The following is a 24,758-nucleotide window of genomic DNA, read 5'->3' on the forward strand; positions in this document are numbered from 1 at the left end:
CAGCCTACACCGATTGGTTCTGGTAGATCATTTTCACATCTATGCACGAGGTTCTCCCTCTTGAGCACAAATCCATAGCACTCCATAAACACTCCTCCCAGAAGTTAATTATCACTTGTGAGTGAAGGTTAGAGCCTCTTTAGATGAGTTAGTGTCACAGCTGATGGCTGTGGACAACTTCTCTAAAGAACAAGGTGTGATAGGCACACTTTGCAATGTAATCTATGTGCTTATTTTAGGTTTCATCATTGTCAACAGGCCCGGATTAAGAGGGCAGGGGCCCCTGGGCAGAAATTCTTGATGGGCCCCCCCTCTCCCCCGAAAACACACAAACATGCAAACAAACTGGGTTTTGAATTATGGACTGCTATTTGTTGGAAACACCTGTAGCTTATACAGGATTTACACTGATAGGGTACTGTCTGTATGATTACAATGGACAAAATCGGCACCTGCAGATATCCTCCATCATACAGGATTTACACATACTTGCAACTATGCTAGGGCTGGGCAATATATCGAGATTTTAATATATATCAATATATTTTCAAACGCGATATGGTACGAGACAATATCGTTTATATCGATTTAAAAAAATATATATATGATTTTGATATAGCTTATTTTGTGACAAATTGACTTGAATGTTTTATTTGAGATTTGCACACATGTTTTGTTATTTGCACAACTGTCAACCTCAGTGGAAAAGTCTGCCTGTTACTGTCTACATTGTATTAATTACAGTGTATTTTAATTTAATTGATATGCAGGAAAGGGATATTTGTTTTATTTTATTCAAGAAGCATTTTTATTCTATATATGCAGGCAGTTTATTTTTATTTCATTTGTTTTATACATTTTGATATTGTGCAGACCTCTGTTAATAAAGGTATCCGTGTGACATTTGGCACGAGGCTTTGTATAAAAACTGTTTTTTTAAGGGTTTGCCTCAGAAAAAAATGAAGCTAACAGAGATGCTATGCTATAATGCTTTGGGGGAAACCCCGATTATGGCACAGAAAAAATATCGATATATATCGAGTATCGCCATTCAGCTAGAAAATATCGAGATATGACTTTTGGTCCATATCACCCAGCCCTAAACTATGCTTTTCTCAGCAATCAGCTACAATATCAAGACTATCAGCATATTGTTACTCATTACCATTTGCAAACAAAAGCTACTTCATCTCCACAAGTCCAGATTGTGGATTCAGAGTCAGATTCCTACATTATTCACACACAAACCCACATACACACACAAAATACCTGTGGCTGTCTCATTCCTGTCTGTCTCTCTCCTCTCCTTCTCATCTGTTTCAGTGTGGCTGTCACCTATCATGTTCTGCTAATACAAAAAGGATGCAAAATAGCACTGGTCAACTAGACTAAAAACCTTATGATATTAAATAAAAATGAAAAATAAATGTAATATAGGTTGTCCTAACACACACACACACACACACACACACACACACACACACACACACACACACACACACATAATACCTGTGTGTCTCTCTCTCTCTTCTCCTCCTCTGTGTTTCAATGTCTCTCTCTGTCTCTCTCTCTCTCTTCTCCTCCTCCTCTGTGTTTCAATGTCTCTCTCTGTCTCTCTCTCTCTCTTCTCCTCCTCCTCTGTGTTTCAATGTCTCTCTCTCTCTCTCTCTTCTCCTCCTCCTCTGTATTTCAATGTGGCTCTCATTTCTGGTTCATCTCTCTTTTTCTTCTTTTTTTCTAAATGTTTTTTCCCACATTCATCTCTCTCTCTCTCTCTTTCTCCTTCTCAGCTCTTTGTCCATTTTACTCCCATCTTCTTTTCTCATGATCACTCTCTCAGAAAGACTTGTTTCTTGCTTTCTTAGCAAACTCAGTCACAATCTCATCAAAGTCCAACTTCTTGACGAGCTGAGACTCAATGGCCACAGCGCGCCGGGGGATGCTGCTTGTTGGATGTACAAGGCTTGTACATCCAACAAGCAGCAACCCCCGGCGCGCTGTGGCTACAACTAGCAACCGGCTGTGTCGCGCTTTGTCCGGCATCCTCCGGAGGAGGACCCGGCGGCAGGACCGGCTCCAGCGGAGCTGGCGCGGTGGTGGCTGTACCGGCGGAGCCGACGACGGCTCCTCCTCCTCATCCCTGCTTCTTTTTGAAAAAAAGTTGTGGATGGAAGGCACACTTTTTAAAAAAGTTTCCTCCCTCTCCTCCTTTTCTCTTTTCCGCTTTCTTTTACTACAACCGCTTCTCTCACTCATCTTTCTCCAATCAATCTCCTACACTCCCACAACCATACCTGCCAACATTGGGCTGTGAAAAATAGGGAGATTTTCTGGGGTAGTGGTTGGAATGCTCCACTCACAAGATCCCCACCCTGATATAAACAAGGCGACTTTTAATGAGCTTTAAATCCATAGCTACAATGAAATATGCTAAAATGTACCTTCCAAAATGACTCTACAGCCTCTTGGAGCCAAATAAGTTTAGTATTAATAACAATTAAATACAATATTTGTAGAATTTTCCAGGTTCCCTTTGTCACCCAAGGACCTGTTGTAATTGTACGTGGCAGACTTTGCAGCTTCAATCACTTTCTTGGAGGGTACATACTTGTGGCCAGGGCTGGTATGGTTTATCCTGCAAGAAAGTAGTGCTCAAAGAGTAGAATTATCCATACTCATTGTGTTTTCTGTGAGGATCTTTTTCACCATGCTGAATGACCTCTCTGAGCTTGCATTGCTGTGAGAGATGCAGAGCTTTGCCTTCACCAGTGATGTCAGATTTGTAAAGCTCTCCTCTTTCCCTAGAAGAACCAAGAACCTTCAACTCTCTCTTCCTGTGGGAGATCCTTGCTTACTATGACTTGATTCTCCACCAACTCTTCCCTCAGCCTCTTTTCAAAGCATTTTCTCAAACAAAACAAATTTTAAAATTTTCAAATAACAAAATAACATATTTTAACCATTTTCCAAACAATAAAATAACTGAAAAAATCTGAAAAATGGTTCAAATATGTTATTTTGTAACTTGAAAATTTTTAAATATGTTTATGTAATGCTTTGCTGATGAGAGAATATGTTTCTCTATTTTTCTTGTTTTTGTGAGGGGGGATATTGTTTTTCGGCACTAACTTGTTCTCTATAGCTGATATAACATGAATTACTGTGGGATCGATAAAGTTCTTATTTTTGCCATATGACAAAATTAAACGTATTATATTTGGTGCCTAACTGTTTCCCAAGTATATTAGTGCGTGTGTGAATGAATAAATGAGGCGTAAAACGTAAATTTCTTTGTAGAAAGATGCTTTATGAAAATAAGTCCATTCACTTGTATTAGTTTACAGCGCAGTCTTGCAACATCCAATATGGCGGCGACGTTGACGTATTGGCAGCTCCAGGGGGCGGAGCTTGGACGTAGGCAGTGCTTTTGGGTTGGGTTGCCAGGTTTGTCAGGAACCCGTTAATATAATACATCCATGCAGGAACCCCGACACGTGAAACACCATTGACTCATTTCACTTTAAAATCGGGAGATAAGCGGGAGAAATTACAAATCGGGAGCAGGGCGGGAGAAATGGTTGAAAATCGGGAGACTCCCGCTTAAATCGGGAGTGTTGGCAGGTATGCCCACAACTCGGAGCTGTCAGTGCGGCGTTTATAAGGACAGTGACGTCCGACTGCTAGCTGTTTGATCAATCAAAACATTCCATTTTAGTAAAAAAAAAAAAATCAACGTGATTTTTATTGGTTATATACAGTCTACGGGTTTCTCCAATTCTAGCTGCCCCAATCCCTAAAAAAAATAAATAAATAAATTAAAAAAAAAAAAAAAAAAAAAAAAAAGAGGCTCGGCCATGGGCCCCCTGATGCGCGTGGGCCCCTGGGCGCCCGCCCATAATGCCCATTGGGTAATCCGGGCTTGATTGTCAAGTATGTTTAATTTCCAATCAGAAACTCATTAAGTATTATTTAATTGAATTATAAACATACAATTGTGTTTGGAGGTTGTTGGACTTGTGTTCTATCTGGTCACTGCACTTTCATGTGGAAGAAGGACAAATGTTGCTAAAATGCATGACAGTCTCTGTTGGCTAGATGTAAGAAATAGATTTTTGTACTTGTTGATGGTGTTTATAAGAAATATTATTACAAAAATGGCAAGACTTTTGTATAGAAAGTTAACCTTCAGTTCAGAAACACATAACTATTCAACAAGACATGCTGCTAGAGGTTGCTTTACCTTACCAAAATCTAACACATCTGCTGGCACAGTGATATACAGAGCAATGAAGGAGTGGAATTCACTTCCTGATTATGTAACGCAACAGAAAAATGTGCTAAGTTTTAAAATGAAACAAAAAGATTATTATTAAACACAAAATTTTAAGGATTAATATTTAATAATCAACTAATTAATTAATTAATTAATTAATTAAATATTTAACTCATATTGTTGGGTCATGGCATCTTTGCAATGTAACAAAAGTATTCGTGATGATTCAATGTAGGAGCTTGTCTTGTATGTTTTCTTGTTTTGTATGTGTGAATTTTTGTGTTTCTGTATATATTTGTGAATGAGTATTTTTTCTGTTTGGTTTGTATTGTGTGTACACTGTATTGTCACTTATGAGAATATGAAGACCCCTAGAAGAATATCTGCTGCTTTGCAAAAGCTAATGGGGATCTTAATAAAACAAAACAAACAAACTGCAACCTATTAAACTTATACTTACAAGTTAGTTTTATATAAAATATTTAAAAAATATATAATGATTACAGCCCTTTAAAATATAGAAACTTCCTTTTTCAGCAGTTTAAAAGTGTTTAGACAAGATTATTATTAATACATTTTCAGTTGTTACCATCTTTGGCCATCACATCACTGTTATTTTGTGCTCCATGTGAAATCCAGCTCAGAGAAATTGGGATTAAGCTGTGGACTTGGTGAATCCACTTCTTTACCTCAAATAACCTCTGGGTTTCTTGTCCGTCTGTACTGTGAAGTGAGGAGTATTCGGCCTCGTAACATCAGGATGAATCTGACACTCTGGAGCTCATTCATCTGTTTCTGTTTGATGTTGATATCAACATCCACTTTTGACCCACTGGAAGCCCTGCATGTCCATAGCATCACACTGTCTCCACGTGTTTCTGGTCATGCTCTCTTTTTGGCCTTATTTATATATTTATTTTCCTCCAGTCCCTCTGGTTCAGATGATATTAGTATTACGTCTCCACAAAATGATGATCCAGCGTCGTTTTCGTTTTTTAAGATGTTTCAGACGAATACTATTCTGGCTTTAAGAATGGTTTGCACCTTGCGGTGTTTGCTTTCATCAGGTTTCCTCTTTGTAGTGTCCTTGATAATTGACAATTGTATACATGTGTCATGTGTCCGGGAGATTGTTTCTCACTTGGATGGATGTTGTGAAGCTTTTTTTTCACCTTGGAAAGAATGCTACAATCTTCAAACCACTGTTATCTTGAGTGGACATCCAGACCTTCCTAAATTTACGGAGCTAACCAGGGCAATCTGTTCTTCTGAAAACATGTAAAACAGCGTAAACTGTAATGTTTATGGTGTTTCTGTGATGGAGTTGTTTTGTTGGTGCAACCTGTTTCACTTCTAGAAGGAGCCATGCAGACCGTATTCATATAGCACACTTAAAACCACAGTTCTTCACAGAACAAAGATAAAACATAATATATAAAGAATAATTAAATAATATTAAATGATGATATTATTTAATATAACAATGTTAAAATGTAAAAAACAACAATAAAATTAAATAAAAACCTTGTAGGTTCACGGCAACAGTGTCCTACGTGTTAATCTCATACCTGGCATCAATCATTTTCCTCAATAACTGATGAACAATGAATTAAATAAACCAACTTAAATGTAGGAATGATGTATGTATAAAATAGTTTAATTACTTTGCTAACAAGTTTAAAAACATAATAAAATCTGACATTATTTTCATTTAAATCAGACAGGATGTAGGAAACATGGTATGTTTAAACCTGGTGTTTTTATGTGGTAAAATTATCAGTTTAAATAAGTATAAGAAACCAGAGGTGGGTAGTAACAAGTTACATTTACTCCGTTACATTTAATTGATTAAGTTTTGGGAAATGTTGTACTTTTAGGAGTAGTTTTGAATCACTATACTTTTTACTTTTACTTGAGTAGATTTGTGAAGAAGAAACTGTTACTCTTACTCCACTATATTAAGCTACGTTGAGCTGTTACTTTTCTTTTATCCCTTTTATCCACGTACGTGTCAATCTCATGACATCACTGGGTGATTCTTTGGGAAAAATGTTTGTTTTTGCATGTTTTGTCACATAAACACAGACTCAAACACACACAGAGTTTCTATGAGTTCATGTTTGTTCTAGTTCTGCCTGGTTAAAAAAGAAAAGTACAAAGGCTTAAAATGTTGTGCTACTTGTGCTTAATTAATTTTTTTATTCTGCTATTTTATTTATTTTATTATTTATTAAAGTACTTGAATTTACTTTAAGATTATTTTAATTTAAGCTATTTTTTTATTAATTTTAATTTATTTTATTATTTTATTGATTTAATTTGCCTGAAGATGATTATTTTGTACTTTTGTCTGTTTGAATGGTTTTTTTTTTCTTTCACCAAGTACTTTTTTACCTTTACTCAAGTAATTATTTGGATGACTACTTTTTACTCCTACTTGAGTCATATTATTCTGAAGTAACAGTACTTTTACTTGAGTACAATTTTTGGCTACTCTACCCACCTCTGTAAGAAACATATTTTCAATGACTGTTCAGAGAGTAATCCATGACCCACAATTAAAATACGAGGGGAAAAGCTCTGTATTATTGCGCCATCTGCTGGCAGAAGCGTAAAACTACAGTTGCACGTTCACAGCGCGCGTCATTTACGTCACGACGTAAGCAGGAGAGGAAGAAGAGAGGTGGACCGCATCTTTACTCAGCATCATGGAATATGTTTTACGTAAAAATCCAGACTTGGTTCAAAATAATAATAATTTTCATGGCCTCAGTAAGACCTCCAGGGACGTTGTAGCTGGATTTAATATCTAACCAGATGATAAAAGAGGTAAGCAGATGGATAATAAACGGTTCTGACAGCAGCAAAAGATGTTCATCTTTTGGAAGGCGGATTATATTTTCATGTTATGAAAGCACCTCTATCTGTTACACTTATCTGTATTTCATCCCATATCTGCCACACTTAACACTGACTGTAGGGGAGTAGTTTGATTTATTCATTTTCTATAGCATCTCTGATATATTTGTATCTACAGAAAAAAAATGCTTGTAGGTGTTGTGATATTTGCATATATTTTGCATTAATAAGTATTACTGACTCAACACAAAAACACAAAAAGTACTTCCAAGTATCTTCAAGGACCAATATCAAAATAATTGTAAGGTATGGGATTAATCTAAATAATCTATTATTAATGCTGCTTTATCTAGTGTCTTAAGGTAGAGCACTATACAGGACTGTCTCAGAAAATTAGAATATTGTGATAAAGTTCTTTATTTTCTGTAATGCAATTAAAAAAACAAAAATGTCATACATTCTGGATTAATTACAAATCAACTGAAATATTGCAAGCCTTTTATTATTTTAATATTGCTGATTATGGTTAACAGTTTAAGATTAAGATTCCCAGAATATTCTAATTTTTTGAGATAGGATATTTGAGTTTTCTTAAGCTGTAAGCCATGATCAGCAATATTAAAATAATAAAAGGCTTGCAATATTTCAGTTGATTTGTAATGAATCCAGAATGTATGACATTTTTGTTTTTGTAATTGCATTACAGAAAATCACAATATTCAAATTTTCTGAGACAGTCCTGTAGGTGAACATGGTAATGTTTTAAGATAAAACTGAAACCTCCACAGTTGTTTTTTATAGCGAGACTTAAAATGCAGACTATAAATTGTGGATTATGTTATTATATTGACCAAACAATAATTGCACAGTAAAATATACTCGTTAATGTGTAACAGACATGTTTTTTCCAACAGTGTGAAAAACCTCTTTCTCTTTCCTACCTTTTTAAAAGAAAATCAATATAACCTCTATTTACATGTGCAAATAATCAAGTTTTCAGCTTTAAATCAACAAAAGTATTCATGATAAGTATCTGAAGTGTGAAGGCCATGTTTTAAGATGTTTGCATCATCGCTCCATCAGATATTCCTTATTACCATCCTTGATGAAACTGCCATCAAAGCCAGACGATGCAACTGTTTGATTTTGGAGGTGGAGAGCAAACCTGAACCCCAAGATGAGGCGTCTCTCCAGGAAGAAAGCCCTGAGCCTGGTGAAGGAGCTCGACGCCTTCCCCAAAGTGTCCAAGAGCTACATGGAGACGTCGGCGTCGGGAGGAACGGGTGGGAAAACCCTCTGAAAATATACAACAACAACATGGTGATGGAGGTGTAACCAGTACTGGAGTTGAGGGGGGATGAGGGGGGATGGCATCCCCCCTGAAATAAAAACAGTCAAAATCATCCCCCCTGTAAAACTGCCATCTCCCCTTTCCATCCCTTATGTCATTTAATCAATGAATGTGGTTTTACTGCTATTTCAACATTCATCACCAGAAAAATTACTTATTTGACAATTTTCATCTGTTTCAAGTAAATTTTCACTTGAAATAAGTAGAAAAATCTGCCAGTGGGACAAGATTTATCTTCTCATTACAAGCAAAAAAATCTTGTTCCACTGGCAGATTTTTCTACTTATTTTAAGTGAAAATCTACTTGAAACAGGTGAAAATGGTTGTTTTTTCCAGTGATGAGTCTTGTTTTGAGTCTAATGAGATTTTTTTTTACTAAAATGAGACATTTTAACGAGAAATAAGACAAATATTCTTGTTAAGATTGTGAGTTTTTGCAGTGATCCATTTTACTGATCCTGTGAAGGGCAGAGTCATATTGATAAGTTCAGAAAACTGTTTTTTATTGTTGTGTTTTGATGTATTTAATGTAAGCCCAGTGGATATTTAAAGCTTACAGAAGGCTGCATTTAACTGCTGCTATGTCATTCCTGCAGTATTTCTGCAGGTGTTTTGGTCAGTGCTATTATTTGTAATATATTATATTATTTGTAATCAGCACAAATTATCTGTCCCCATATGATAAAATCCACCATCCCCCCTGATTTTTTTTTACAACTCGAGTACTGGGTGTAACCCGTTCTCCTCATCTTCCTCACCCACAGTGTCGCTCATCGCTTTTAGTGCCATGGCGGTTCTGGCCATCTTGGAGTTCTTCGTTTATCAAGATACGTGGATGAAGTATGAATATGCAGTAGACAAGGATTTTTTGAGGTGAGCTGTTGCTTATTTAAAACAGATTGGATTAATTATGCATATTACATCCCTTGTCGTGGCAATATAAAACAAAAAAAATATCATTTTCTTTATGTCAGTAAGCTGAGAATAAACGTTGACATCACAGTCGCCATGAAATGCCAGCGTAAGTTGTCATATCAGAACTCATCACTCATCAAACCTTTACGGACATACGGGTTATTGTGTTCATGGATTTCATGTGTCCGACTGCAGATGTGGGAGCAGATATTCTGGACCTGGCGGAGACCATGATCATGTCCAATGGCCTTCAATATGAGCCTGTGAGTGCCTCCTTTAAACCCGGAAAGTATTTTAGATGCATAAAACCCATGCCTGGCCTCACCTGTATTCAGTCTGTCAGGGTTTTGAGATTTCGCCTCACCCACTTCGTCCTGTGTGTGTTTGATCAGGTTATCTTTGAACTGACCCCACAACAGAGGCTTTGGCAAAGGTAAGTGAATGAAGAATCTAAATCAGGGGTCGGCAACCCAAAAATGTTGAAAGAGCCATATTGGACCAAAAACACAAAAAACAAATATGTCTGGAGCCGCAAAAAATGAAAAGTCTTGTATAAGCCTTAGAATGAAGGCAAATGGCAAAAGGAAATGTTGAGAAAAAAAGTCGAAATGTTGAGGAAAAAAAGTCAAAATGTCAAGAAAAAAGTCAAAATGTTGAGAAAAAAAGTCGAAATGTTGAGAAAAAAAGTCGAAATGTTGAGAAAAAAGTCAAAATTTCGAGAAAAAAGTCAAAATTTTGAGAAAAAAGTCGAAATCTTGAGTAAAAAAGTCGAAATGTGGAGAAAAAAGTCAAAATGTCAAGAAAAAAGTCGAAATGTCAAGATTAAAAAGCAAAGGAAAAAGGAAGAAAAAAGAAAAAAAAGAAAAAAAAGAAAAAAAGAGAAAAAAAAGAAGAAAAAAAGGAAAAAAAAGTTAAACATTTTTGAAAAAGCTCCAGGGAGCCACTAGGGCTGCGGCTCTAGAGCTGGGTTGCTGACCCCTGGTCTAAATGATGTCAAATGATGTAAAAAGACTTGGAGATTGAGGAATACCCACATGCACATTATATTTTTGCTTTGCTGGTGCAGTAAATTCCACACATGTAACTGAGGCATGACGGTTTATTTTAAGGCAAAGTGGTTAAACTGGACAGCTAGATTTGTTCTTCCTACTCCAAGAACAGCTTTTGAAGTAGTCCGTCAGGCCTGTGGTTGACGGTTTCAGTCTGAAAATCTTGCATAACTGCATGCCAGATGTCCTTGTCTTTGCGTAACTGGTATAACTGGGCACGTTAGCCAATTTTGAAACCTTTCCTTTGTCGTCCAGGACGCTGTCTCGTATACAGAGCAGGCTGAGAGAGGAACACGCTCTGCAGGAAATCCTGTACAAAGCTCTGCTGAAAGGAGGCCCTACAGCTCTGCCTCCACGGTCAGTCTCAGACACGTCAACAAACTACCAAGCAGTTCTTGATGCCTTTTCAAACAAAGCAAATGAAGTGCAGCTTTGGCTTGTGCATGAGAATATTAGGTAGTCTTCAGAGATGTGAAGCTAATGGTCAAACAAGCACAAGAGTCAAGTGTTCATTGATGGCTTTTGCAGGGAGGAGGCGTCTCTGGAGCCACTCAGCGCTTGCAGGATACATGGAAGCGTCTATGTCAACAAGGTGGCAGGAAACCTACACATCACAGTGGGAAAGTAAGAACCTGAATAATCAAAATAGAAATGATAGATAAACAATTAGGAGCATGAACTAGTAACCACTCTTCCATCCCTGTGTTTCTAGTGTAAAAAGTAAAAAAAAATCCTTATAGTAGGTTTCGGTATTAGGCAAATACAATCTGGGATGCACAACAACACAATACCTACTAACTTGGATTGACATCACTTTAAACAGGAAAGACACTAATTCCGTCTTTTTCAGGCCGATTCACCATCCCCAGGGTCATGCACACATTGCAGCCTTTGTGAGCCATGAGGGTAAGTTTAAAAAAAATGTTTTACAGTGAAATCAGCACATCTGCTGAAAGTACAGCAGCTGCAGGACAAGCCTCCGTTTCTGATCTGTTACAGAAACAAAAAAAACATTAAACCAGTGAGCTGGATCTGTTAGGGAGATCTCCTGGCGGCAGTACTCCTGCACGTCTTGTGCTTTGTCGTCATTAAAGTGATCAGTTTTGTGGCCAAAGTTACTGTGACTCTTCGTGGTATTGATCAGCTGAGCGTGTTCCCATCTTTGCGTTGCAGCGTACAACTTCTCCCATCGAATAGATCATTTATCTTTCGGCGAGGAGATACCGGGCATCATCAATCCTCTGGACAGCACCGAGAAAATAACCTGCAACAGTAAGTTACTGCAGTCCGGAGGACGGAACAGCTCAAGGGGGGAGTCAGCGGACCATTTTTATCGTTTCCTGTCACTCTCCTCCGCAGATAACCAGATGTACCAGTACTTCATCACAGTGGTACCCACCAGACTGAACACGCGGGAGATATCTGCAGACACGCACCAGTTCTCCGTGACGGAGCGGGTGAGTAACCAACACATGAGGAGCACAGAAGGTTTAGGTCAGGGGTCGGCAACCCGCGGCTCTAGAGCCGCATGCGGCTCTTTAGTGCCGCCCTAGTGGCTTTTTCAAAAATGTTTGACCTTTTTTTTCTCTCTTTTTTTTGCTTTTTATTCTCTTTTCTTTTTTTTGCTTTTTATTCTCTTTTCTTTTTTTTCTTTTTTCTTTCTTCTTTTTTTCCTTTTTTCCTTTTTTTCTTATGTTTTCCTTTCCTTTTTAATCTCGACATTTCAACTTTTTTCTCAACATTTCGACTTTTTTCTCAACATTTCGACATTTTTCTACACATTTCACCTTTCGCCATTTGCCTTCATCCTAAGGCTTATACAAGACTTTTCATTTTTTGCGGCTCCAGACATATTTGTTTTTTGTGTTTTTGGTCCAATATGGCTCTTTCAACATTTTGGGTTGCCGACCCCTGGTTTAGGTGGACGGTGGGAGGAAAACCTGAGACGCTTGTGCTGTCTGCTTCAAAAGGAGCGGGTGATCAACCACACGGCGGGGAGTCACGGCGTTTCCGGCATTTTCGTGAAGTACGACACCAGCGCCCTGATGGTGACGGTCAGCGAGCAGCACATGCCGCTGTGGCAGTTCCTGGTGCGACTGTGCGGCATCGTCGGGGGGATCTTCTCCACGACAGGCGAGTTCCTCTCCACCTGCAGTCAAATACGCTTCTGCTTGTTGAACACAAAAGTACAAACACATGGCATCACATGGGAAATGAAACACATCTATGAAGAGGAGAAAGAAATAAACAGGTCATCCTCTTTAAAAGTTGGTCTATATCACCTTAACAAAATACTTTTATTATCATATGATGTCTTATTTTTGGTACGGGCATACCTCAGACAATGCTTCACAGTTCGTTTGCGTTTCTAAACCTGAAAAGGTGTCAAACAGGTTCTTTACATTAGGTCTCACAATAAAGACTCGAAATGCCTTTTTGATGATGAAATGCAAGTTTTTTGGAGTCTTAGCTTCACTGTATTAGGCCCATGTTGAGATATTGGGGGGGTGATAACCGTAGTCCACAGAATCTGAGCCTACAGGAAGGAGCTTGGATGGATTTTTTTTTTTTCCTTGTCTGCATATATTAGTCTACTTGCCAGCAATGTGAACCCGGAAATGTTGAGTACCCCAAAGTGTTATGTTAGAAATGTACAGTATAGGTCCCCAGCATTTAGAAACTGCCAGATGCTGCGGACGTGGGGGTCCCACTCGGAGGGCCCGGCCCTGCCTGGGTGGGGGGTGGCTGTCTGCGCTGGGGGGGCATTGCTGCCTTGGTCCTCCGTCGCTGGGCGGGGGCCAAGTGCCCCTGCGGATGTGGGGACTCCGTGACCCTTGGGGTGTCCGCCGGGGTGGCCTCGGGGGGGGGGGGGGTGGGGCCGGGTCCGGGGATCGGGCCTCCCCTGACCGGGGGGTGCACGGGCGGGTGCGGCGGCGGGGTGGCGCCATTCCCAGGTGTCTATGTCTTATGTTGTCAGTATGAATGGGAGGATGTTGGACCGTTTCCCCCTCCGTCTGGGGGCTCCGGCGGCGCCGGGGGTGCCCGTGGAGGTACGGTGGGGCCCTGGCCCGGCTCGGAGGGCCGGCCCCCGTCTACTGGATGGCCGGTGGGGGGACGCGGGTGTCTTATCAGGGCCGGCTTTGCTGGTCCTGCTTCCTGGCTTCGGCCTCCACTCCCCCTCCTTCCCCCCCTACACGATTCATACGCACATAGGCAAAGGGCGGGGGGTCCGGGTCATGGGGGGCATTGTCCCGCGTGGCCCGGCACTCCCCGCCTCACGGTTTTAACAGCAAAATAGACACTGCACATTCAACACTTAATAAATACATTTGACAAGGAAACGTAGTTCGGGGGGGGGGGGGGGGGGGGGTCGGTGTCAAATCGATACTTGGCCCTCCCCCCTCCCTGTTTTTATGGCATTAATCACATGCACTCAACACCAGGGGCGGGAGGGGGTCCCACATCACCCGCGTTCCCTCACCGGCCTGGGATAGGTGGGTCGGGATACCCGGGCCTGGCGGGGCTCGCCGTGCAGCCTGGGGCGCCTTCTGGCGGTGCTGGACCCCTCCGGGTAGGGGGAAACGGTGTGTGATTGTGTGTCTGTGTCGGTGAGAATGCGGTATGGAAGGGTCCTGCCATGGAGGATTTGGGCCTCCATTGGCAGGACATCAAAACTTAATAATTTATCATTATTATATTATACAAAGATGGTTATTATTATTATTAGTATTATTAGTATTATTATTATGTATAGTATATCATATTATTATTAGTATAGATATCGGATAGGTGAATGGATGAATGAATGGGATGCCTGGGTCTGGGGCCCTCCGTTGTCGGGCCTGCACGGGTGTTGCCTTGTTGGGGGGGTTCCCTCTCTCCGGGCCCGTCTCCGGTCCCCCCCGCTGCCTCTGTGGCGGGGCGCCCCTCTGGTCTTGGAGGGCCACTTTCGTGGGGGGCGGGTGCGCCTGCCCGCGTCGGCGGCCGGGGCGGCTCTGTCTCTCCGGGCAGGCTGGCCCCGTGCCGGGTGGGGGTCGTTGGCCTGAAGGGTGAGGGCCTCCTGGCCGCGTGTCCGGCCCGGACCGGGTGGCCGGGGATTGCCTGGGTCGCGGTCCGCCGCCGCGGGATCCCTGGCTGCTTCTTCCCGCGCCGTGGGGCCCCCGCCCGCGGGCCCCCACGGCAAACAAAGTTCCCCCTTCAGGTGGAACTTTGTTTGGTTTATTACACACACACACACACACACACACACACACACACACACACACACACACACACACACACACACACACACACACACACACACACACATAGTCACTTAGTCACACGCATACACACACACACACACACACACACACACACACACACACATGATCATATACATACACACACACACATAGACATACACACTGGCTTGTTCACCTGCATGCTGGCTCTCTAGTTTTTGGGTTTAGGTAGCGGTAGCGGTAGCTTAGCTCAGACTGCAATCAGATCTCAAGATTTAGGTCGATTGCTGTTATTGTTTTGGTTGGCTCCGTGGCGGTTTCGTGCTTTGTTTGTGGTTTTTTGTTGCAGATTTCCAGTGCTTGACGTGTGTTTCCGTGTGTTCCTGCTTCCTGGATTGGCAGTGGATGACTGAAGAGGTTATTTGGTGGTTTGGAGGGATTGCAATTTTCAGTGCAGCTGAACTTGTGTCCTGGTGTAGCTCATCTTGGAACAAAGAGGGTTTCAAATGCAGAGGTTATTGGAGCAAACCCTATACCTGAGCCACTTTTAAAATAATGTCCTACTGAAGATTGAAAACTGGCCAGGAAGCCTGTGAAAGAGGTGTGTACTGTATGTGGCGCATCATGGTAAAGCGCTGCACATTGTTAAAGACACTGTGAGTTCAATTCCTGCCAGAGGTCTTCAGCCCGTTGACTTTAAGTAGCACATAATCTAATGCATGTTATCATTTATCCTAACCTTTATTGGAATGTACATCCAAGTTTAGTTGCAGGAATCTGAGGGCAACGGGTGTAAGAACAAAACTGGACAAGAACATCTGAAACAACCACAACCAAATTCACTCTATCCGGATGGAGCAATTTAACTGGATAGTTTTTTTTTAAAGGCCAAAATGAAATAGGCTGTTTTTAAAATGTAAGGAGTAAAAAGTACAGATAATTGCGTGAAAATGTAAGGAGTAAAAGTAAAAAGTCGTTCGAAAAATAATTACTCCAGTGAAGTATAGATAACCAAAATTTCTACTTAAGTAAGGTAACAAAGTATTTGTACTTTGTTACTTGACACCTCTGGTTGTGCACCATGGAAGAGTGCCACACATTGTTAAACAGACTGTGAGTTCAATTCCCGCCAGAGTTCTTCATCCAGTTGTCTTTAAGTAGATCAAAATCCAGTTTTAGAGTTCAACACTCAAAATGAAAAGATAAATGCACTATGAGAGATGTCTTCCCCCAAGGATACTGGTGGTGTGGAGGGTTTGCTCAGGGCTCTAAGGCGCCAATGAAAGGGTGGTGCATGCTGGTTCAAACCCTCCCCATCCTCACAATCTGGTGAGGTAGAGGCATCAGACCATATACCTGGACCACTTTTAAAATTACGTCCTTCTACTGACGATTGAAAACTGGCCAGGAAGCCTGGGAACTAGGCAAGAATGTGGCGCCTCATGGTAAAGCGCTGTACATTGTTAAAGAGACTGAGAGTTCAATTCCCGCCAGAGGTCTTCAGCCCGTTGACTTTAAGCACAAAATCCAGTTTTAGAGTTCAACACTCAAAATGAAAAGATAAATGCACTATGAGAGATGTCTTCCCCCAAGGATACTGGTGGTGTGGAGGGTTTGCTCAGGGCTTTAAGGTGCCAATGAAAGGTTGGTCCATGCTGGTTCAAACCCTCCCCATCCTCACAATCTGGTGAGGTATAGGCATCAGACCTCATACCTGAACTACTTTTAAAATTACGTGTTTCTACTGACGATTGAAAACTGGCCAGGAAGCCTGGGAAAGAGGCAAGAATGTGGCGCCTCATGGTAAAGCGCTGTACATTGTTAAAGAGACTGGGAGTTCAATTTCAGCCAGTTGACTTTAAGTAGCACAAAATCCACTTTTAGAGTTCAATGCTAAAAATGAAAAGATAAATGCACTAAGAGAGATGTCTTCCCCCCAAGGATACTGGTGGTGTGGAGGGTTTGCTCAGGGCTCTAAGGTGCCAATGAAAGGGTGGTCCATGCTGGTTCAAACCCTCCCCATCCTCAGTATCTGAAGGGGTAGAGGGATCAGGGAGGATGAGAGGACAGGAGCGCCTGGGGGATGAGGTAGGATGAGGAGGGCTTGGGGGGTCAGGTAGTATGAGGAGGGGTCAGGTAGAATGAGGAGGGGTCAGGTAGTATGAGGGGGGGGGGGTCAGGTAGTATGAGGGGGGAGGGGTCAGGTAGGATGAGGAGGGGTCAGGTAGGATGAGGAGGGGTCAGGTAGGATGAGGAGGGCTAGGGGGGTCAGGTAGGATGAGCAGGGGTCAGGTAGGATGAGGAGTGCTAGGGGGGTCAGGTAGGATGAGGAGGGGTCGGGAGGTCAGGTAGGATGAGGAGGGCTAGGGGGGTCAGGTAGGATGAGGAGTGCTAGGGGGGTCAGGTAGGATGAGGAGGGGGTCAGGTAGTATGAGGAGGGGTCAGGTAGTATGATGAGGGCTAGGGGGGTCAGGTAGGAAGAGGGGGGGGTCAGGTAGGATGAGGACGGGTCAGGTAGGATGAGGACGGGTCAGGTAGGATGAGGAGGGGTCAGGTAGGATGAGGACGGGTCAGGTAGGATGAGGAGGGGTCAGGTAGTATGATGAGGGCTAGGGGGGTCAGGTAGGAAGAGGGGGGGGTCAGGTAGGATGAGGGGGGGGTCAGGTAGGATGAGGGGGGCTAGGGAGTAAGAGGACAGCTGAAGGGCCAGGGGTATGACGTAGGAAGAGGAGGGCTCGGTGCTGTCAGGAAGGTTGAGAAGGGCTTGCGGGGTTAGGTAGGAGAAGTGTAAGAGGGGGCATGAGGCTAGGTTGGAGGATCAGGTGATAAGCCCTTTTACAAATCAAAGCTTTGAAAAGGGTAATTACTTTCTTACCTGATCCCCTGGGCGCTGCTACCTCAACCTTCCTGACCCCCCCAAGCTGTCTTTCCTCATGTCCCTAGCCCACCTGATCCCCCTTGCCTTTCTCCTCTAGTCCTCCTGCCCTCCTCATCCTACCTGATCCCCTGGGCGCTACTACCTCAACCTTCCTGAATCCCCCAAGCTCTTACACCCTGATCCCCGTTGCCTTTCCCCTCTAGTCCTCCTGCCCTCCTCATCCTCATCCTACCTGACCCCTCCTCATCCTACCTGACCCCTCCTCATACTACCTGACCCCCTCCTCATCCTACCTGACCCCCCTAGCACTCCTCATCCTACCTGACCCCTCCTCATCCTACCTGACCCCTCCTCATCCTACCTGACCCCTCCTCATCCTACCTGACCCCTCCTCATCCTACCTGACCCCTCCTCATCCTACCTCATCCCCCAGGCGCTCCTGTCCTCTCATCCTCCCTGATCCCTGTACCCCTCCAGATACTGAGGATGGGGAGGGTTTGAACCAGCATGCACCACCCTTTCATTGGCACCTTAAAGCCATTAGCAAACCCTCCACACCACCAGTATCCTTGGGGGGAAGACATCTCTCTTAGTGCATTTATCTTTTCATTTTTAGCGTTGAACTCTAAAAGGGGATTTTGTGCTTAAAGTCAACGGGCTGAAGACCTCTGGCGGGAATTGAACTCTCAGTCTCTTTAACAATGTACAGCTCTTTACCATGAGGCGCCACATTCTTGCCTATTTCCCAGGCTTCCTGGCCAGTTCTCAATCGTCAGTAGAAGGACGTAATTTTAAAAGTGGTCCAGGTATATGGTCTGATGCCTCTACCTCACCAGATTGTGAGGATGGGGAGGGTTTGAACCAGCATGGACCAACCTTTCATTGGCACCTTAAAGCCCTGAGCAAACCCTCCACACCACCAGTATCCTTGGGGGGAAGACATCTCTCTTAGTGCATTTATCTTTTCATTTTTAGCGTTGAACTCTAAAAGGGGATTTTGTGCTTAAAGTCAACGGGCTGAAGACCTCTGGCGGGAATTGAACTCTCAGTCTCTTTAACAATGTACAGCTCTTTACCATGAGGCGCCACATTCTTGCCTATTTCCCAGGCTTCCTGGCCAGTTTTCAATCGTCAGTAGAAGGACGTAATTTTAAAAGTGGTCCAGGTATATGGTCTGATGCCTCTACCTCACCAGATTGTGAGGATGGGGAGGGTTTGAACCAGCATGCACCACCCTTTCATTGGCGCCTTAGAGCCCTGAGCAAACCCTCCACACCACCAGTATCCTTGGGGGAAGACATCTCTCATAGTGCATTTATCTTTTCATTTTGAGTGTTGAACTCTAAAAGTGGATTTTGATCTACTTAAAGACAACTGGATGAAGAACTCTGGCGGGAATTGAACTCACAGTCTGTTTAACAATGTGTGGCACTCTTCCATGGTGCACAACCAGAGGTGTCAAGTAACAAAGTACAAATACTTCGTTACCTTACTTAAGTAGAAATTTTGGTTATCTATACTTCACTGGAGTAATTATTTTTCGGACGACTTTTTACTTTTACTCCTTACATTTTCACGCAATTATCTGTACTTTTTACTCCTTACATTTTAAAAACAGCCTATTTAATTTCGGCCTTTAAAAAAAAACTATCCAGTTAAATTGCTCCATCCGGATAGAGTGAATTTGGTTGTGGTTGTTTCAGATGTTCTTGTCCAGTTTTGTTCTTACACCCGTTGCCCTCAGATTCCTGCAACTAAACTTGGATGTACATTCCAATAAAGGATAGGATAAATGATAACATGCATTAGATTATGTGCTACTTAAAATCAACGGGCTGAAGACCTCTGGCGGGAATTGAACTCACAGTGTCTTTAACAATGTGCAGCGCTTTACCATGATGCGCCACATACAGTACTCACCTCTTGCACAGGCTTCCTGGCCAGTTTTCAATCCTCAGTAGGACATTATTTTAAAAGTGGCTCAGGTATAGGGTTTGCTCCAATAACCTCTGCATTTGAAACCCTCTTTGTTCCAAGATGAGCTACACCAGGACACAAGTTCAGCTGCACTGAAAATTGCAATCCCTCCAAACCACCAAATAACCTCTTCAGTCATGTCTCATAGCGCATTTAACTTTTCATTTTGAATGTTGAACTTTAAAATTGACAGGTTTGGTGCTTTTTAAAGACAACAGGATAAAGAACTCTAGAAGGAATTGAACCTTAAGTCTTCTTTAGACCATGCACCTCCATAACATCTTGTGCCATAGAGTCACATGCCGCTATGGCTTCCTAGTGAGTTTTTAGTCCTCAGTAGAAGGAAATTGCTTTAAAAGTGGTCCCGGGATAAGGTTTGAACACAAGCTCTGCAGTGGAAAGCCTCTTTGCATCCAGTTGAGCTACTGAAGAGTACTTTGATATGAGGTTTCAAAATAGTCTATCACAGGGCTCTTCAAGTCCGGTCCTCGAGGGATCAGGTAGGATGAGAGGGCAGGAGGGGTAGAGGGATCAGAAGGGTCCTGCATGGTTTAGGTGTTATCTTGCATCAACACACCTGATTCTAATCAATGGTCATCACCAGAAGTGTCAAGTAACGAAGTACAAATACTTCATTACCTTACTTAAGTAGAAATTTTGGTTATCTTTACTTCACTGGAGTAATTATTTTTCGGACGACTTTTTACTTTTACTCCTTACATTTTCACGCAATTATCAGTACTTTTTACTCCTTACATTTTAAAAACAGCCTTGTTATTCTATTTCATTTCGGCCTTTAAAAAAAAAACTATCCAGTTAAATTGCTCCATCCGGATAGAGTGAATTTGGTTGTGGTTGTGGCACCGATGTTCTTGTCCAGTTTTGTTCTTACACCCGTTCCCTCAGATTCCTGCAACTAAACTTGGATGTACATTCCAATAAAGGTTAGGATAAAAGATAACATGCCTCTGAAGTTGGACTTTTTGCACCATTACAATACTTATAGGCAACTAGTCATCATATCTCCTGCTCTCTGAAACACATGTTAATGCTCAATAGTACACATATATGGTTCTTTAATATATTTGCATTATACTGAGATGCATTCATTTCCAATGGCTTTTGTCCTTAATGACTTTTTCCCCCTTGCATTGCTTTTACTTTTATACTTTAGGTAGTTTTGAAACCAGTACTTTTATACTTTTACTTGAGTAAAAAACTTGAGTTGATACTTCAACTTCTACAGGAGTATTTTTAAACTCTAGTATCTATACTTCTACCTGAGTAATGAATGTGAATACTTTTGACACCTCTGGTCATCGAGGTCTACACAACTCCATTAGTGACAGTTTACAGCCAGTGGAGGCTCAAACTGTTGAACTTGTCTTTGCTGCCGGTAAAACTATGACCACAAAATAATGTTTATGCATGTGCAATCAAAATCTATGACTCTGTTTCTGGAATTCACACCTTTTGAAAAAAAATGTGCTTCCATACCTGTGACCCAAATGAGTATAAGTATGTATGGATGGATACACATAAAGTTTGACATAAAGAGTCGTGGCTGGTGTGATCTGACCCGGTATTGAGTCCTTGACCTTCATTGGCCTGAATTAGCCCCGCCCCTTCTTCTGATTGGTTGATATCTGATGGTTCCTACTTTCTGCCATAACTTTTGAATGGTTTGATATAGAGAGTCATGGCTAGTGTCATCCGCTAAATGTCCAGGGGCCTCATCTATAAAGCTTGCTTGCGCAGAAAAAGCGCCTGAAAGTTGCGGAAGCCGCCATCTACGCAAAGCCTCGGATCTAAAAAGAAAAAACTAACCGAAAAATCTGCGGATCCCTACGGCAACCCTCACCCTCCCGTAAGAATCTACTTAAGACATGGGGAACTGGCGACGCAGGCGGTGAGGTGGTGAAATGCAGCCAGATACATGTCATACTCCCAGTGACTGCGTCCACATGCACTCAACAACCACTTTAAAACGCGAAGATTGGCAATAACACGAATGTGGACTGCATGTAAACATAGTCAATGTCATCACATATCAGACTTACAGATCCATTTACACCCAAGCCGGCACCATCATAGATCCATGTGTTCCACGAGTACGCCATTACGCAGGCATTTGCAGGACGTACATATATCATATTCCCATCCTCAAATGAGTGGTTAATAGCAGCGGTCTAATCATCTAATGATCAATCGTGACAAGGTGTGTGACAATCAGTCTAATTGCTGTGTAAGAATATAAAATGCACAGTGACAGCCGTGCGTAATGCTGCACAATGTATGCGCTGGCACTACTCGAGGACCACGGAAATGGTTGGATCAGGATGGAGAGACAATTCAGAGATCATGCAGATTTCCTGGCCCATGATGATGACTGGCTAATAAGCCGATTTAGATTCCCAAGAGCAGTGCTCTTGGATCTATGTGCTGAATTGGGACCAGCTTTAGAGAGACCGACCCGCCGGAATCGCGCCATCCCGGTGCACCTGCAGGTGCTGACGACTCTCGACGACTCTCGACTCTCGGATTTTAATCAGAAAGTGTTCTGATTAAAATAAGGTTGGACTATATAACAATTGCGTTCATAAGTTTTAAACAAAATAAAAATTAAAGAAATAGTCTCTTCTCCCCGTGTGTATCTGCCTGTCATGCCGGGTGCGCGCATGTTGTGTTTACTTTTAAGCCTGAATTATGGTTCTGTGTTACACCAACGCAGAGCCTACGCCGTAGGGTACGGCGTATGGTGCGCGTCGCCGCGTACCCTACGCCGTAGGCTCTGCGTTGGTGTGACGCGGAACCATAAATCAGCCCTGAGCAGCTCTGAGGGGAGGGGGGGGAGCGGGGCTCCGCTCCCGTCTTCGCATCGCTTTCGCACAGACAGTCTTGAGGATTTGCAATCACAGACTGAGCCTACCGTTAGTTTTTAAACTTTAAAGTGGGGGGGACAAATACATGATTTTGAAAAGTGGGGGGGGACACGCAATTACCCCCTGTCCCCAGTGGTAATTGCGTCGTGGCACTAACGGGCAGCAACAGCGTGCTGCCACTCACTCGCTTTATTTTATTGTATACTATTTATATACTTATTCTAACTTTTACTGTGACCACCAAATAATGTGGTTTTCCTGTCCTCCACATCATCTACAACACCTAGATCTAAGTCTCTGTGAAAGTCAGTGTCACGGTGGCTGGACACCCTCTCATTCATTCTGAAGCCAAACAGGCTGCAAGAAGCCACTGCGCATGCTCAGCAGGCTCATCCATATGTATTTATGGTAAAAAGTGGGCGTGTAGAGGGTGGGATATGAGGCGGATTCAGCTGCGCAACCTTCCAGCTGGACTGTGATTTATAAAGCGAACATTGCGTGCAAGTGTGCGTGCACACGGTTTTATTGATTTTTTTTTGCGCCCGGCATTTTCGGCTTTTGGGTGTACGTGCACTTTTAGTATGACTCCTACGCAGTCCATTTTAAATGAGGCCCCAGACCTGAAGAATCTACATGCAAGTCATACAAGCTTGCACTGCAGCCTGAACGTGCACAAGGGTGTGAGGGCCCGTTCATCGCTGCTTGCAGCTTTAATTCTAGTTTGGTATGGTACCTGCCTTTGTTACCTCCAATACCCAATTGTGAGTCACCTCAGAGTGTAATGTGAATTAAAATGTACATGTTCTGCACTGTTTGGATAATTGTGTTCATAAATATCCTACAACTTATAACCGAGTTGTTTCAATTATTTCAAATACATAGGTTATCTGTCCAATCCAATCGATTCAGCATCTTCTAAACTGACTGAAACTTCATCAAAATCGGCCCACCAGGAGTTGAAATATGGCCACTTCTGGTTTAAATGGCCATTTTGAATTTTGAAAATGTCAGAAATGGATTCAGCATCCTCAATAACCCCTAGCACCACTCCAATATTGTCCAAGCAATTGCTGAAATATTGTCCATATATGTGAGTATGCTAATTGATGCTAATTATGCTAATTGCCCAACATATGTAAGTTAGCATCAGGCAGTTTCTAAATGCTGGGGACCTATACTGTACATTTCTAACATAAAACTTTGGAGTACTCAACATTTCCGGGTTCACATTGCTGGCAAGTAGGCTATGAGACGCAAAAAAAAAAAAAAGCTGCGCTGAGACACTGTCTTCTGCGCGGCTCTCGGCAGAGATTGTATGAGGTGAAGTGCCTCACTCCATTGGAAAAAAAACGTCTGGTGACAATTGTCGACAATTTTGATTATCGATTTTTGTCGACAACGTCGGCGAATCTTTGCAGCCCTAATTATGATCAGAACACAAGCCATTTCACGGCCCAGTAGTAACAGCCCTGCGGCCCGGTGCCGGTCCGGGGCCCGGGGGTTGGGAATCACGGGCCTAAAACACATCACGGTGAGACAGAATAACTGGAATGAGCCACACAAAGGAGTGAAAGCGAGTATGAGAGCATCTTTTCCTGAAAAAAAAACTCCCATTGCGGTTTAAACTTGTTTTTTCGTGGGTTTATTATCATGTTTCTCATTTTAAGGATTGGTGTCGTCTCTCTCAAAGGCATGATTCATGGACTCGTCGGCTTCTGTTTTGATCTCATCTGCTGTCGCTTCAAACTGGGAATCTACAGGCCGAGAGAGGTGAGCCCCCCCCCCCCTCTCCTAACAAAACTGTTTCCCTGTAGGAAGCCCCTCTAGAAAGACTAAACCTTGTCTGCTGCAGGATTTACAGTTGCACCACCATACGAACAACCTGAACCATCACCGGACTCCTCTGCTGGCTGAAGACGCCGCTCGCGACTAGCTGCTTCATCGCGGCGAGATTCAAGAGGTTATCAAGGTCGAAGCTTTGTAATCCCTGCGGGACACACGGGTTTATTCAAACACTCATTTCTCATGTTTTATGGTTTAATAAAAAAAAAGATCTAACAGCACAATACTGGGGGTAACTTGAGCTGTCTATTCATCACTGAAAAATGTGGACTCGGACTGTATAATGCTTGTTTTCACATCTTTGATTAGACGTTTTTGTAGTCTCTGGCCCCTTTGGTTGCTATTCTAACGACAAGAAATACCCACAAACTGAAGATTCGACGGCATGAACCACCACGGACTGGTTTCTGTTGGCTGCTGGTCGACTTTGAAGAGGATGTTGGAACCTTCAGACGGTCAAATACAACATTAAAATGACTCTTCAAACACAGCGTGTCCAGTTTTTAAAG

General features: G+C 42.6%; 1 protein-coding gene across 2 annotated transcripts; it reads left to right on the forward strand.

Annotated features, from left to right (window-relative positions):
* Positions 1–6,944: 6,944 nt before the first annotated feature.
* On the forward strand, positions 6,945–24,703 carry LOC133424106 (endoplasmic reticulum-Golgi intermediate compartment protein 2-like). 2 transcript variants are annotated; one of them, XM_061714531.1, is made up of 14 exons: positions 6,945–7,102; positions 8,216–8,415; positions 9,248–9,356; positions 9,458–9,504; positions 9,594–9,661; positions 9,791–9,831; positions 10,703–10,804; positions 10,976–11,071; positions 11,298–11,353; positions 11,621–11,719; positions 11,807–11,904; positions 12,418–12,580; positions 24,098–24,177; positions 24,260–24,703. In XM_061714531.1, the coding sequence occupies exons 2-14, from the start codon at positions 8,310–8,312 to the stop codon at positions 24,338–24,340; spliced, it is 1,146 nt and encodes a 381-aa protein (XP_061570515.1). In that variant the 5' UTR covers positions 6,945–7,102; positions 8,216–8,309; the 3' UTR covers positions 24,341–24,703. The 2 variants fall into 2 exon arrangements, with proteins under 2 accessions (XP_061570515.1, XP_061570516.1); XM_061714532.1 differs by having other exon boundaries at positions 8,285–8,415.
* Positions 24,704–24,758: the final 55 nt, after the last annotated feature.

The sequence above is a fragment of the Cololabis saira genome, chromosome 23 (assembly GCF_033807715.1).
Source record: "Cololabis saira isolate AMF1-May2022 chromosome 23, fColSai1.1, whole genome shotgun sequence".
Classification (NCBI taxonomy): domain Eukaryota; kingdom Metazoa; phylum Chordata; class Actinopteri; order Beloniformes; family Belonidae; genus Cololabis; species Cololabis saira.

Coding starts and splice junctions, on each gene's coding strand:
- LOC133424106 (XM_061714531.1), top strand. CDS start 8,310: ATGAGGCGTCTCTCCAGGAAGAAAGCCCTGAGCCTGGTGAAGGAGCTC. Junction 9,832..10,702: donor CAACAGAGGCTTTGGCAAAG/GTAAGTGAATGA, acceptor TTTGTCGTCCAG/GACGCTGTCTCGTATACAGA. Junction 11,072..11,297: donor CTACACATCACAGTGGGAAA/GTAAGAACCTGA, acceptor CGTCTTTTTCAG/GCCGATTCACCATCCCCAGG.